This window comes from Cryptomeria japonica, chromosome 6 (genome assembly GCF_030272615.1).
Source record: "Cryptomeria japonica chromosome 6, Sugi_1.0, whole genome shotgun sequence".
Lineage (NCBI taxonomy): Eukaryota > Viridiplantae > Streptophyta > Pinopsida > Cupressales > Cupressaceae > Cryptomeria > Cryptomeria japonica.
The window spans coordinates 593,994,178-594,009,080 of record NC_081410.1 but is presented as its reverse complement, the minus strand read 5'-3'; the positions used below and the strand labels follow the sequence as shown (position 1 = coordinate 594,009,080).

At 39.3% G+C, this 14,903-nt stretch overlaps 1 protein-coding gene across 3 annotated transcripts in view; it reads right to left on the bottom strand.

Moving 5' to 3' along the window:
* The window catches only part of LOC131036269 (formin-like protein 8), a 50,112-nt gene extending 35,443 nt beyond the window's left edge, over window positions 1-14,669 (bottom strand). For 2 of the 3 annotated variants that reach the window (XM_057968121.2, XM_057968119.2), the window contains exons 1-2: window positions 14,519-14,669; window positions 14,036-14,408 (exon numbers count right to left, since the gene is read on the bottom strand). In XM_057968121.2, the coding sequence (XP_057824104.2) occupies window positions 14,036-14,254 (219 nt within the window). In that variant the 5' untranslated portion in view covers window positions 14,255-14,408; window positions 14,519-14,669. Of the gene's footprint in view, window positions 1-8,207; window positions 8,350-14,035; window positions 14,409-14,518 lie in introns of those variants that run through there. The other variant, XM_057968122.2, reaches the window with a different exon arrangement.
* Between the last annotated feature and the right edge of the window lie 234 nt (window positions 14,670-14,903).

Here is a 14,903-nt window from a genome sequence, read left to right as displayed (position 1 = left end):
ATTCCTTACAGTTTCCAAGTGAAGATGTTCATGATTTCTCATGTTGGTGCTCCCAAAATTTCAATTTGGCCAAAGAAAATACTAAACAGAAGCCCCAAACAAGTAGATACTCTACCAGCATGCCTTTCATGGCATAAAAAGCTAGCACACATTATAATTGGGCTTTATTCAATAATGGGTGCATGGAACAAGTTTTAAATTGTTAAAAATCTCTTAATTTCAAGGGTTTTTTATTTTGCCGAGTCATTGTCGAGTCATAGCCGAGTCACGAGTCAAATCGGCCTTGTCGAGTCCGAGCCGAGTCCAAGTCTGGGAACTTTGATGTTAATGCAAATCTGTACTATTTTTGTATTCAGATCTAATAGAGAACACTCCCCAATGTTCCATAGACTCATTTGATACATTTTATAACTGTATTTTGCATGAAATTTTATATTTTTCAAGGAATTTAACTATTTTTTATGTTGCCAAGATTTGTTTAGTTTTTGCTCAGTTAAAATCGGATATGTCAAGTTTTGACAAGACACAAGTTTTTGAACTATGTTTCACCATTTCAGGGTTCTTAGGTCTTCTATGATAGACCTTTGTAACTGCTAGAAAAGGATAGGGCTTGCTGTTTTTAGATGATTGCTCCTGTTCTGTGGCTTTTAGAATTAGTTAGCTGCTTCTTCTAGGATTTATTGAAAGATGGACTTTGTCGACCTTCTTCTTTTGGAGAGAATGTTGTGATGGATGTATGGGTTCTTCTTTAAATATCGTCTTTTTTTTAGGCTCATTGGGTTGTAAGGTGGAGAGATAAAGGGGCAGATGAAATTTGGTGGTTTGGACAAGTTAAAGTGAAGGCTCCCATCAAAAAGGGATGATTTTGGTCAAAATAAATTTGTTGCACCACCCAACCAAAACTTATGGACATATACTAATCCATTCCCTCAAATTCATCAATTCAATCATGTGGATCTTGTTATCAAGATTCCCCTTTCTGATCTTCCCATCTTCCTTAACGTCTCTCTCACATCTGACATACTTGACACCTCAGACATTCCTTCCTCCTTCACGGACTTTTTTGGTACTCTTAAGCTACAATCTTCTTCTTATTCTCTTACTCCTCTCATCACCTACTCCTTCACTAAGATGCCAAATAATGGCTATCATGGACCTCTATATGTCATGGGGCTAATAGTTTTAAGATGGTATGCAGGATTCGTACTCCACTTAATTACTTATTTAACATTTGTACTAAAGAAATCTTCTTTAACCACACCTCTAGCAAGGATCTTTTGCTGTTTCAACTGTTGCTTTAATGGCACATTTATTGACACCTTGGGTTAAATTATTCTTCCAATCCAAATTGATCCTAAAGAACTAATCACAAAATGTCATATTATTCCCATTTCTAACTGATTCGGCATTCTTCTTTTTGGATGCCCTTGGATTAAACAAGCCCAAGTCATCGCTCCAGTCATCCACCAATGCATCAAACTTATTCATAATATTAAGGTAGTGACCATTCCCCTTCATCAATACCACCCATTGTCTAAACTAGGAAGCTTCTCTATTGATGCCTTCATTACCAAACCCACATGACCCCGTATGAGCGTTACAATAATCTCTTTGATCTTTACAAATGCTGTAAAGAATGAGAATCTCACATTCATAAGAGCAATCCCTCTCTTATTCTCTATTTCAAAGTGCCATTCACCATTCATTGTCATGTGTGTGTGCCAATAACTACCATGTTTCTCACCCTTGCTTGCTTAAACTGAAATATGGTCCACCTCCCCCTCCTCCCAGACCAAACCCAATCCCTAGAAGATACTCAAACATGTTGAACTTCTTCTTTTGGAGAGAATGTTGCAATGGATGTACAGGTTATCCTCTGTTTTTTAGGCTCATTGGATTGTGAGGTGGAGAGATGAAGGGCAAAATGAAAGTTGGTGGTTGGACAGGTTAAAATTGAAGGTTGCCATCAAAAAGGGATAGTTTGGTAATAATAAATTTGTTGCACCACCTAACCAAAAATTGTAGACATATACTAATCCATTCCCTCAACTTCATCAATTCAATTTTGTGGATCTTGTTATCAAGATTCCCCTTTCTGATCTTCCCATCCTCCTTGATGGCTCTCTTGCATTTGACACACTTGACACTCCAGACATTCCTTCCTCCTCCTCCAAGGACTTTTTTGGTATTTGTAAGGTACAATCTTCTTCTTCTTATCTCACTCCTCTCCTCAACTTCTCCCTCACTAAGATCCTAAATAATGGCTATCATGGACCTCTATATGTCATGAAGCTAATGGCTGTCAAGATGGTATGCAGGACTCTTATTCCACTTAATTACTTATTTAACGTTTGTACTGAAAAATTCCTGTCTAAACACACCTCTAACAAGAATCTTCTGTTGCTTTAATGGCACATTTATTGGGACCTTGGGTTGAATTATTCTTCTGATCCAAATTTATCTTAAGGAACTACTCACATAATGTCAAATTATTCCTGCTTCTAACTGATTTGGCATTCTTCTTGGACGCCCCTGGGTTGAACAAGCCCAAGTCATCCTTCCACTCCTCCACCAATGCATCAAATTTATATATAATATTACGAGAGTGACCATTCCCCTTCACCAGTACCATCCATTATATAAACTAGGAAGCTTCTCTATTGATGCCTCCGTTACCAAACCCGCATGACCCCATATAGACGTTACAATACTCTCTTTGATCTTTACAATTGCTTTAAAGAATGAGAATCTCACATTCATAAGAGCAATCCCTCTCTCACTCTCTATTTCAAAGTGCCATTCACCATTCATTGTCATGTGGTATGTGCCAATAACTACCATGATTCCCACCTTCCTTGCTTAAACTGAAATATGGTTCATCTCCCAAACCAAACCCAATCACTAGAAGTATACTCAACCATGACAAACACCATCTTTACAAGAAACTTTAGGAATTCCCAATACCACATTCTGTAATTCTGTAATTTTAATTTGGCGTAAATGAATGACTTCTTGGGTGGTGATGATATTATCTAAAATGTACCTTCCTATGTTATGATCTTTTTATTTGGCATTTATTATATGTTGTATTGTTAATTATAGATACTTAATATGGTTAACTAGGATTTTCTATTAACGCCTTGTTAATTCATTGGTTAGCTATTGATTATACTATTGAAGAATGATATTATTGATGTTAATGATTATATGTTAATTATTTTTATGACTAATGGCACTAACGACCTCTCTTCATGTTGTGAATGTAGCATGAAAGAGTCTCATGAGGGAGAGGGGAATTACACTTTATGATGCAAAACAAAAAGAGAGATGAGAAAGTGACAATCACAAAAAAACTTTTTGCTGGGAATGTCATTTATGTGCTTGCTGATTGCAAGTTTTACAGTGTGCAATTCTGATTATTTTGTAATAATTTTTAACCATCGACTTTGGTATGATTTAATGTTGTAAGTATTAACACTTGCTACGGCATTGTATGTTTTGAGTTGGTATGGTGATTTAAAAGTTTGGATGGTTCTCTAATATGATAATAATAGAGTAATGCTTATTACATGACCACCTTATCCTTGAATTTGTCAAAACCCAATTGTTTAATTAGGAAAGAAAGAAAAGTCGTTATTTCTATTTGAGATACCATAAATGAGATGTTATGGAGCTATTTAACTTTTGGAATTCAATACTCAATGAACAATTTGCATGTAAACAATGTGGTGGCTATAGTGATGTATACTTAGTTTGTTCCATGGTCATACACCACCAATCTATGTGGTAACTATCATTTTGCATTGAAGATAAGTAGTAGTCTAGGAGCCAATTTGTGGAATGGATTTGTAAGTGGTTATGAAGCTGAAAGAAGTTGGGAAATTTAAATTTCTACTTTTTCTTTTACTCCTTGTATGGCTTCGACGGACTGGGCAAGCTAAATTGGAAAAATAGGAGTTTAGATTCGTTTGGACCAAAATTAAATTGGCTGGCAAGTTATTCAAATAATTGAAATCCAGTGCTCTAATGAATTCAAAATAATGTCAAAAGTTCTGCACTTGGTTCTGATCTTGTTGTTCAGAGTTCCTATAAAGAGACTTCGCTGGATTTCAGAAGCATCAAAGGAACAGAGCGTCTTCTGCCTCTGGTTTTCTCTGGGTAAAAGAGGCTCTTTACTTGGATTTTTATTTTGCCTTCATTAGCGAGGCCTATTCTGTGTTTTTCTCTGTGCTTTGCAAACTGTTCTCTCTGGCTTCTGGTAGATTTCTTAGGGAACAGTTTACAAAACCAATATTAAGCTATGTTGTTTAAGATCTTGTTTTTTAATGTCAGTATGCCAAGTTTTGAGACAAAGAAACATGGGGATTCAAGTTTAAAAAACCCCGATAATGTGGTAAAGTGTAATCTCCCCGCTTTGGAATATAATTTAATAATAAATAATAATAATAATATTAAAATAGAAAAGATTAAAAATAAAATTTAAATATATAATTAAATATAATTAAAATTTAATTAAGTTAATGAATGGTCAAAAGACATGGAAGAAAAAGTTGTGACTCCCTCAAACATGGGATATAAAAGGGAGAAGAGAACCTCATTTTGAGTGGGGGATAATTTGGGAATCAGAAGTGCAAATCTGATTTAAATAAGAAGTGCAGATCTGATTGTGAAAGGTTGTGTCCCTTTCAAAGGGCAGAAGTAATGAAGAGTTGCACTCTTTCAAAGGGTGCTAATGGTGAAACGGTGTGTCTCTTGCCAAAGGGCATCCACAATGAAGAGGTGTGACCACTCCCTGACATTGAGAGATATAAAGGAAAGGAGTCAAAAGCATCCAGTGACATGATCATCGATCAGATCATATCAGAACTATTATTAAGTTACAGGACTTGGCAGCCTCCTAGTAGGGGGGCAATACATAAAGTAATAATGAATTATGTTCCCTCCATTGATGGGTTTCGGAAGGCTAATCTTTCGAAAAATTCTAGGGAAGGAGTAAAATAGGAAACCCCTGAACCAGGATGAGTCCAAATCAACTTCGACGGTGCCTCTAGAGGGAATACGGGCTCTCTGGTTATCGTGTTATGCAACAGGTCACCTCTGGGTCATTGTGCCTCTTGCCACCAAGAATAGTGATATGTTTATCCAGGCCTTCCTGAGAACTTCATGACAGTTGCACCAAACGCACAAAGGGTTGTGGGTGGTTGTGTGGCGTTGGTTTAGGCTAAGTTGGCCAATCCACTGGCCAACTCAGTGCCTCGTTTTCAACATGCATGATATATGGGACATCGAATATTGATTATCCCGCAAATGAAAGTGCCTACATTAATGATGGACAGATGTGTTATGCTCGGATGAAGATTTATTGATTGCAAGAAAGAAAATTTTGAGACTCAAGCATGGTAGCCTTGTTATATTCTTCCCTGAGATCTCGGCAGCTTTGTGGTGAGTCATTTGTTTGATAAAGTGGTAGATTTGCAGAGAGCGATAGCTATGGACACTCCGCTAAGCTTGGTGAGCGCAAAAACACAGATGGGATTCCTAGAGGAGGTCTCTAACAAAAGGCTCAGGAGGATTTTTAAAGCTAAACATAGCTTGATCATTCATGCCATCAAGGCGGTGCTCGGTGAGGATTTCTTGATAGCCAACCACTCCCATAGAGTGAACACCGACGTCTCAACAATGTTTCTTGCAACATTGCTAAATGCATGTGAGTCGAAGGTTGTGGCAAAAGCTATCTACAAAAGGCTGATTAGTGGCAATTTCTTGGGTGAGTTGGACGACGTCTTAGAGATGTAGACCCTGAGCAAGGTGTCCCATTGCCGAAAGATAATTATGTCCTTCAACGCTGTGGGAAAGAGGTAGCTATATATCCTTTAATCCACTCTCCTAACCCCTTTGTGCTCCCGCATAGGAGGATAGCGGCAGAAAGAAGTGTATCTTTCTTGAAGTTGATGTTGGGAATGGTCCCAAAACAAACTAATGGATGGTTGCAGAGGTATATCAAGGAAGATGGTTTGATGGTGTTTGAAAGAGATGAACCTGAATTTGCAGTGGATACCGTGGAGGAGAATGTGGAATCTGGCACGATGATGGAGGAGGCAGACGACGAGATGGCTCTGGAAGACCATGTAAATTGTGGCCCAAAATGTGTCTACAAAGCTCGATTGGTCTCTGGAAAGCGCAAGTGTCACAATTCGTGATGCTAGGGGTCGAGTTTGGTCTGGGTAAGGGTTATTGTTGTCATTTTATGACACCCTTGGTCCATCGGCAAGAACCGATCAGAGATATGTTTCATGGACCAGCGCTGCCCCCAGTTGATCAAGGATAAAGGCAGAAGAATCATGGTTTGAAGTGTTGCCTTGTCAGAGTCCCTAGGCCCTCTCTCTCCCTTCTCCGAAACTTTGGAAAGTTCTTTGCCCTTGTCTCCTTCCTTCTTCCTAGTCCGAAACCCCGAGGTTCCGAGGTTCTGAGGTTCCCTTTCTTCCATTAGCTTTTCTCCCTCTTTCCCCGGAACTCCGGAACCCCGAGGTTCTAAAGTTCCTAGCCTTCCTTTCCTTCACCTCTTCTCTTAAGCTTCTCCTTTCCCCAAAACTCCGGAACCCCGAGGTTCCGAAGTTCCCCTCCTATCTTTAGCCCTTTCCCTTTCTTCTTCAGAACTCCGGAACCCCGAGGTTCCAAAGTTCCCCTCCTCTCTTTAACCCTTTCCCTTTCTTCTTCAGAACTCCGGAACCTCGAGGTTCCGAAGTTCCTTTGCGCAATTCCCCCAGAACTCCGAAACCCCGAGGTTCCAAAGTTCCCTCCTAGCCCTTCTTCCTTCTTTTCTTCGGAACTACGGAACCTCGAGGTTCCGCAGTTCTCTTCCTAACCTCCCCTTCTTCTCTCCGAAACTCCGGAACCCTGTTGACGTGTATTTTGTACACTATCAAACACAGAATAAAATACCCAAGGGTACCTTATCCTCTCTTGAGTAAAGCCTCTGAATGCTGAAGATATCGCGAAAAGGATCAATCAGGGTGACTTCAAGGTTCTTTGCTGTAGGATCTCTACGTGTGGATAAGTTCTCTATGGTATGATGTGATTTGCTGGAATCACAAGGGGACTTACATTTGATGATTGAACGTCTGATCTGCTTTGAATATTGTTGGAACACGGGCTCTTACTAGCTTTGATTTGAAAAAAAGAAAAAAAAAGACGAGGGCGAGGAAAGGATCTAATCCTAACACTAAGAATGTAAGAGCAATGAATGATCTTTGATGAAATTCTAACTAAGTCTTGTTTTGACATCCCAGGACCATCTCCCCAAGGTTAGTGCGATCTTCGAAGGAAAGCTTTATGATGTTCAAATCATCACTGCAGACATAGACACCATCAGGTTGATGCATATCAATGAAGAAGCGACAATTGAAGTTAAGCTTAAGCTGAATGATTCCAGTTGACTACACAAGGCAAGTCTGCAATCAACAAATTGGTAGTAGTATGGATACACGAATTTCACCATCAATCAAGCACATTTCTTCCATTCATCTAATCATAAAATCAAACATGAGAAGTATAGAGACCATGCAAATTGTCGAATCGACCCATAAATTTCACCATTTCTTCAATGAAGTTACAAGTCTTTTACAACAACATTTTGGCAACAATCTTTGCCTTCTCTCTCTACTCTACTCTAATTGTTATTCTATCAACTAGCTAATCACCTTCTAACTACTCTCTATCTGTCTTCTATTAACTGCTTCTATCTATTGCCTTTACAAATGAAATGTCAGGGCTTATATAGTGCCCTCAATACAATTCGATGGCTAAGATCAATTTGAGATCAATGGCCAAGATTCAACAATGAAAACCCTCATTAGGGTTTGTTACAACCATTACATTACATTTAATGCTTGACCAATGAAATAATTGTATTGCTTGGACACATGTCCTCTCTGGAAAAATCGACCAATGGATAGCCAAGGTAGGTACATCGAAGTTTGTGCCACCTTCCATGAGTTAGGTACATTGAATCTGGACATGCTGAGGTGGATCAATCTGATTGGAGGAGTGATGACTGGGATGCCACCTCATTTGACACTTGGTTTGGTAGATATTCAATTTGATGTTGTTGAGAAGGTATCTTAATTAACTCTTCTGAAATTATCTGCTTCTTCAATGAACCCTTGTTCTGACTTCTTTTGTCTCTGATGTGCAGGATGTTGATGTACCTCGCCTTGTAATGTTGGATTGGAAGAGGTCGCCCTTGTTGATGATGTTTGACTGAAGAAGGCCATCCTTGTTGATGCTAGACTGGAGGAGGTCGCCCTTGTCCTTGCTTGATCTTCCTACTCCGGGATCTCCATTTGATGCCTACACAAAATATTAAAGTTAGTCTTTTGAGCATCAAACCTTAAAGTATGAAATTTAAGACCTTTCAAAGGTAAAACTTAAGATATTAATTTGAAAAAGTCATGATAAATCAAGAATTACACATTTTCAAATTAATAATGAATGGAAATTGGATTTTCAAGACTTAGATTTTATAAAATTGCAATGGGATCACAATAAGTCTTGAATAAGAACTTCAAAAATGATTCTTCATACCTCTTCCTTTGAGTGCTTAACTACAAAACCTTGAAAAAATGAAGAAAGAAGACTGGATTTTGTTGGGCAAGATTTATAGTCCTCCCTTGGATGAAGTACGCCTCCTTTGGCCTTCAAAAGAGCTTCACCTTCCACTAGCTTCTCCAAAAATCTGGAAATTCACCTTCAAATGTCTTCAAAAAATCTGGAAATTATCCTCCAAACTAGCAAGAAATACGCCTCTCCAATAGCCTTCAAGATGAATTTCGCCCTCCTCAAATTGCTCTTCAAGTTCGCATGAGAGATAATGCAAGAATGATTTGAATTTGCTAAAGAACCTCTCCCATTATATAGAGCGCTTACCTTGATCCTTGTTGAGGCCGACCTAGCAAATAAGCTTTAAAATAAAATAAAATCCCACTAAGAAGAAGGCCGACTTAACAATAAAGGCAAAATAATGCCTTGTGCGCTCAACTTTTAATTTTTAATTTCACAAAAATTAACTTTAAATGCCTTAATAATAAAAATTCGATTTTCTAAGGCTCAAAATTAATTTATTAAATGCCATGCGCCTTTATTAAATGCCAATTAATTTTTTTCAAATATTTCAAAGTTGATGATTTTGGCATATAATGCGATTTGGAGGATGTCAACGTTGGGATATGGCAAAAAATAATGAATGCCAATGACTTCGCTCTGGTCCCTTGGAGAGGGACAGGAGCACTATTCTCAATCTAGGCCTTGCATTCCTCATTTTCACATTCAAAACTTCATCTAGGCATTTTAAAATGACATTTTTGATTGGAGTCTTGAGTTTAATTCACTTGATCTTTAGAAGGGACGTGCCTTATGACATTTTCGCCCTGGGCCCTAGGTGAGGGACAGGAGCACTTTTTCACTTTTGTCGTCAATCCTTCATCTTTCATTGTCGATTCTCGTTGCGGAGTAAGCGATGATCTCTTTCACTTGTTCCATGCATGCTTAACTTGTTTTTGTAAGGCAAAATTGGTGTTCTAAAGATTTTCGCCCTAGTCCTCCAGTGAAGGACAAGAGCGCCTTTTGCATTTTAGGCTAGGATTATCAAATTTTTGAAGGCAAATCTTTGTTCACCACGCTTTAGAAGACCCTTCCCATCTCGCACAACCTTGCCTTAGCATAATCTCGGAGGGAAGTTATTGGTCTTGTAAAAATCGCCCTGGTCCTTCAGTGAGGGACAGGAGCACTTTTCCCTTTAACCTTCAAAATTCACCATTTTCATGCCTTCAAAATCTTCAAAAGTATCAAGTCACGTCCAATTATCACTCCGGGAGACCCTACACAAAACAAAATAGAAAAGTCAGTGACAAATATGCATTAAATAACATTTTCGCCCTGGTCCTTCAGTGAGGGACCGGAGCACTTTTGTCACTTGGGTTGATTTACTCCTTTGTGGACCACTCAAATTATATTCAATGGACAGAACATGCCTCCCTTGACCTCTTCAAATCATAAAATTGTCTTGATCCTGCAAGAACAGTGCAAATTTGAAAATCGAGCTCCGGTCCTTCAGTGAGGGACAGGAGCACTTTTTGCCCTCTAAGCCAAATTGTCTCACTTTTCATCTCGAAATTCCTTTGCTAGGGAAGATTTCATCTTACTTCATGCTATGAATAAGAGTTAATGTCCAAGAAAGGTCTAAAATTGTGCCTATAAAGAAAATCGCTCTGGTCCTTCAGTGAGGGACAGGAGCGCTTTTGACCTTCTAGGCAAAAACTCCATCATTTCATCGTCTTTGATCAAGTCTGGATGCTCTATCATGTTCATTTCGTCCTCCACCATGCCTTTGATGTCTCAATTTAACCAAACAAGGTCAGGAATGACCCAAATAAGCCTTTTCGCCCTGGACCCTTGGTGAGGGACAGGAGCGCTTCGCCTTGGTCCCTTGGAGAGGGACAGGAGCGAAATGTGTTGTAGATCCTCAGTGAGGGACAGGAGCGAAATTTGACTTTTTGAACTCTCTATCAGGATAATTTTTATGGAATATAACATTTAAGTATAAGTTCTTATACTTTAAGTTATATTCCATATATACTTTCAGGATGTTTGAGAGTGGTTTCAGACCTCCAGGAGCTATATTGCAAAATCTAGTTTTTTGAGGTTTTTCAATTTCCAGACTTAGTCAAATTTCAGGATCAGGACTTTCAGACTTAGCCAAATTTCAGGATCAGGACATCACTCAAGCAAGACCTGCTATCCAGGTGACCCCCTTGGCGACACTCAAAATGCAAAGGCTAACTGACAAAACCCTAAAAAACCTAAAAACAAACCCTAAAAAGCAAAAAAGCAAGGGTCCCCATTTGCAATGAGGCGATGTGTGAAAACATCACAACAAACCCCGAGGTTCCGAAGTTCCTTCCCCCTTTGCCTTCTCTCTCTAGTTCCTTTTCCTCCCTTGGCCTTTCCTTCTTTCCCGGAACTTCAGAACCCCGAGGTTCTGAAGTTCTTTCCTTAGCCTTTTGAAGTTCTCCGGAACCCCGAGGTTTCGAAGTTCCTTGCTCCTTCCCTTGTCTTCCTCACTTCGGGAGTCCGAGCTTCCGAAATCCCCGGACTTCCTTCCGACTAGCAACACTTCTGAATGGCATGATCGACATTCAAGGCTTTTAATGCTCCGACAGTTTTGGTGACTTGTGCACTTTCTTTTGTGGAGCCACAAGGGTGCATTAAATGTTTTTGGCAAGATTTCCATCAAGGAGGTACGGGGCCATGCTTGGTGACTTATGTCATGTCTGATTTTGGAAGGTTAGTCTATCCACCTTCCTCATAATTGCCTTTGGGGTATGGCTAAGTTGCTGCATGTACAAGCCAAGTGCATGCCCTTCCCTGCACTTCCAGACTGACATGCAGGGGTCATGATCACCATTGTAACCCATTTTTCTATATAAAGGTTGTTAAGCCTCATTGTAAGGGGTTCTCTCCTTGGTAGCTTGAGCTATTCCATGCTCTCCCACTTCTCTTGTATTTATCTTGCATTTATACAACTGTAAGTTTGGCCATTGGCCTTATGATTAATTGAAAATCACCATTCTTGCCTTCTTTCAACCTATGTATGTTGTTTATGTTTTCTTACCTTCATTATAGGTGCATGTCTTGTGGCTTTTCTCTCCATATATGCTGTGTTAACTTGTTTTCTGAGTGTGACTTGTGGGAATCCTTCTCCCCTCTTGACGCTTAGCGAATTCTAACCTCCATACATGCATTGGAGTCACTCATGCAACTAAATTTTGTGCATCTCCTGGGTGTTTCAATTAATTCTTTGTGTCATCTCAGTGGGGAGAGGAACAATCTCTTTTTGGTGCATCACCTCCTTCTATTTCAAGCATTCTCTCTTCCCCTTTACCTCTACAAAATTGTTAGGATAGGCTTAGGATTTAGTTTTTAAGTGTTGAGTTGGTTCAACACCTGCACCTGGACTGGAAAGGAAGCCGACCTTCTCCGGAGATTCAACCCCCTTGAGCAAAGTCCCACACTTCGGGGTTGTTTCCATGTTTCACAAGGTTGTTGAGTTGAGAGCTCAGCAAGGGTGCGAGCTTTTGTGATAACAGTTATGATATGTCTTTGGTTTGTCTTTGCAGTCTTTGTTTATATTCAGCCTATAATGTATAGCAGCCAGCTCCATTTTTCAACCAGGGAGCTTAAAGTAGCTTGTTTTGTTTTGGGATGGTAGTTTGGTGTCCCGCTCCATTTTGGTTACTAGAATAGGATTGGGTCGGTTCCATCTGTCTGGGATGGTGTTTTTGGAGATGGGTTTAGATGTTGAGGTAGTTACCTTTGCTCTATCCAGTGATGGACTACTTCGAAGACATACAGATGTAATATTTTACTCTATTTTAATACAAACAGGTGCAGCCCCATAGCTGCTATTTTCCTAAAAAAAAAAATGAGTTATGTTCACCCAAAGCAAATGCTGAAATGCTTAACTGGCAGGTATGAGGCTGGTAGGTTTGCAGAGGAACAAATCAAAGAATGTTTTATAAGAGAAAGCACAAAATTTAAAACTTCTGAGAACCCTCAATATTTGGAACTTTGGCAAAACCCCTACTTAAACTTAAAACATGCTTATGAAGGTTAGCGGACAAAAAAGGGTAAAGGAATTGTTAAGTTGTTAACCCTTATGCCCTAAGTGTAGGTAAATCGGAAGTGCAATTTCAAAAGGGCAAAAGAATTTAGTTAAGAATCCTCCTAATCACAACTGCCTTGGGGTTTCCAATAAGAATGGGCTGGAACTGGATGGAAATGGTAATACAAACTCCACATCCTGAACCAACAATTCAATTCCCGACTTTGCCATTGTGAGAACACAAATAATATTTAGGAATGTACAGTCCACAGCTCAAACTTTGGCCACTGGGATGATGACAACTAGCAATGATGTTTCCTACGTACTCGAGGAAGTTCTGAAAGATCTCAAGTCTGCAATGAACATGTACATTGCAAACCTTGTCAAAAGGATGTATCCTGGAATAATATCACTTATATGTGGTTAATCTGGATAAAACTATCTGCACTTTGGCTGAAATGACCTGGACAATCTTGCCTTCTGAACGTTAAAGTTCCTCCTTTCACAATAAGAAGGATAAAGATAGTGATCAGTTCGGAAACGTTCACCCTAGTTCTCAACTGCATCTTATATTCACCTGGTCTAGCTATTATTTCTGTTCTGATGTGCAGTTTCATGTTAGTCGTAGTTCTTTTGTCTTTTTTGTTTTCTCTTGTTATCTGGTATCTCAGCTAGTAAGGCAGGTGATCTGCCTTCAGGTTTTGGTCTGTCTGATCGTCTAAATGAAAGAACTAAACGCAAAATCTAATCCTCCATTTTTTTGGATCTGCAGCTAGTTCTTCTGTGCTAAATTTCAATTTCTTGTCGGTCATCTGTCCCTATGAACACCCTCTTCTCTGGTTTGAGTTGTCTGTCTATCATGCTAAATAGACAGAATCCCACTAATCGAAGCCCTTTCTTTACCCAGAGTGAGTAAACACTGATAAACTGCGTTAAACTGATGCTTGCTATCATCTGTGCTAAAATTTAGGTTTCTTGTCGGTTTGAACGCCCTCCTCTCTGGTTTGAGTTGTCTGTTTATCATGCTAAATAGACAGGATCCCACTAATCGAAGCCCCTTCTTTACCCAGGGTAAGTAAACACTGATAAACTGCGTTAAACGTATACTTGCGATCAATTATACATTACTCATTACCATAACAGCAGCTAAGATGTATAGAACATCTATTAAACAACGGTGGTCGAGATTTCAATTTGTCAAGGACCATTGCCAACGGAAAGAACACGAATTCAAAGTTGAAATGGGTTTCCGCTTTTCGTTAAATAGGTTTTCGTTTGGATCAAAATGCGTTTCTATCATTTTTTTAAACTTGGGATTTCTATAATTTTTTAACAAACCCATTGAAAGAAAAAAAAATCCAAGGCATGGGAAATTACCTGGTCAAGTTTATCCCTGCGATTTTCAAAATGGGTGTCTGCAAGCCCTCTCAACATATAAATCTGTGAAATACTTCTGTACCTTGAATTCTCTTTGCCTGTTAACCTCGTCATTTCCTTAGCGTCTGAATCAGCTAGAAACCCAAATATAAAACATACAAATAACAACCCCCAAAATCCCCTGTTAAATCTGCATAATTCCATCCCCTCTGATGCCATTGATCGTTCACTGTCCCGTAAATAATTCCCACAACCATAATAATAAGGGAAATTATACAAAAACAACGCGGCTACCGCAGTTCAGATATTTTTGACGAGTTCCCGTCCGTTGCCGTGCTTAGGTAGGATGCCAGCCATGCGCCTCCTTCCTTTCCTGTTTCCCACAATGGGCCATGCCAGGAGCTCAGTCATAATTGAATAAGATAACAGCTCTGCAATTAGACGACAAATTCGTGATCGACGTGCGCATTATTCCAATCTTACCTTGGATTAATTTGTCGTTGTAATGTAATGGTTGACTCCAATTGAGACAAAAGCGCGTTCTGCACGCGGCCCCTTAATCGCGCCGTTTACAAGTGCTGTAAAAAGAAAATTGCCTCGTCTCAGACCATTTCAGATCTTTTCCCTCTTTCCAAGTTATATTTTTAAATTTCAGTTTACTTTTCCCTTAAACTTTGTCTAGTCTTTTTGTATTTTGTGCCTGAATCTGGTTCAGTTTTTTTCCCTAGATAATTACTGGTAAAAACCCTGATGTGGTGATGTGGTGATCATGGGTATCATTATATTTGTTCTTGGATGGTATCACATAGGGGAAGAGCATCAGTAGTCATCATAGCTAACTTCGCGCATCTATAGATCTTAAACGGTA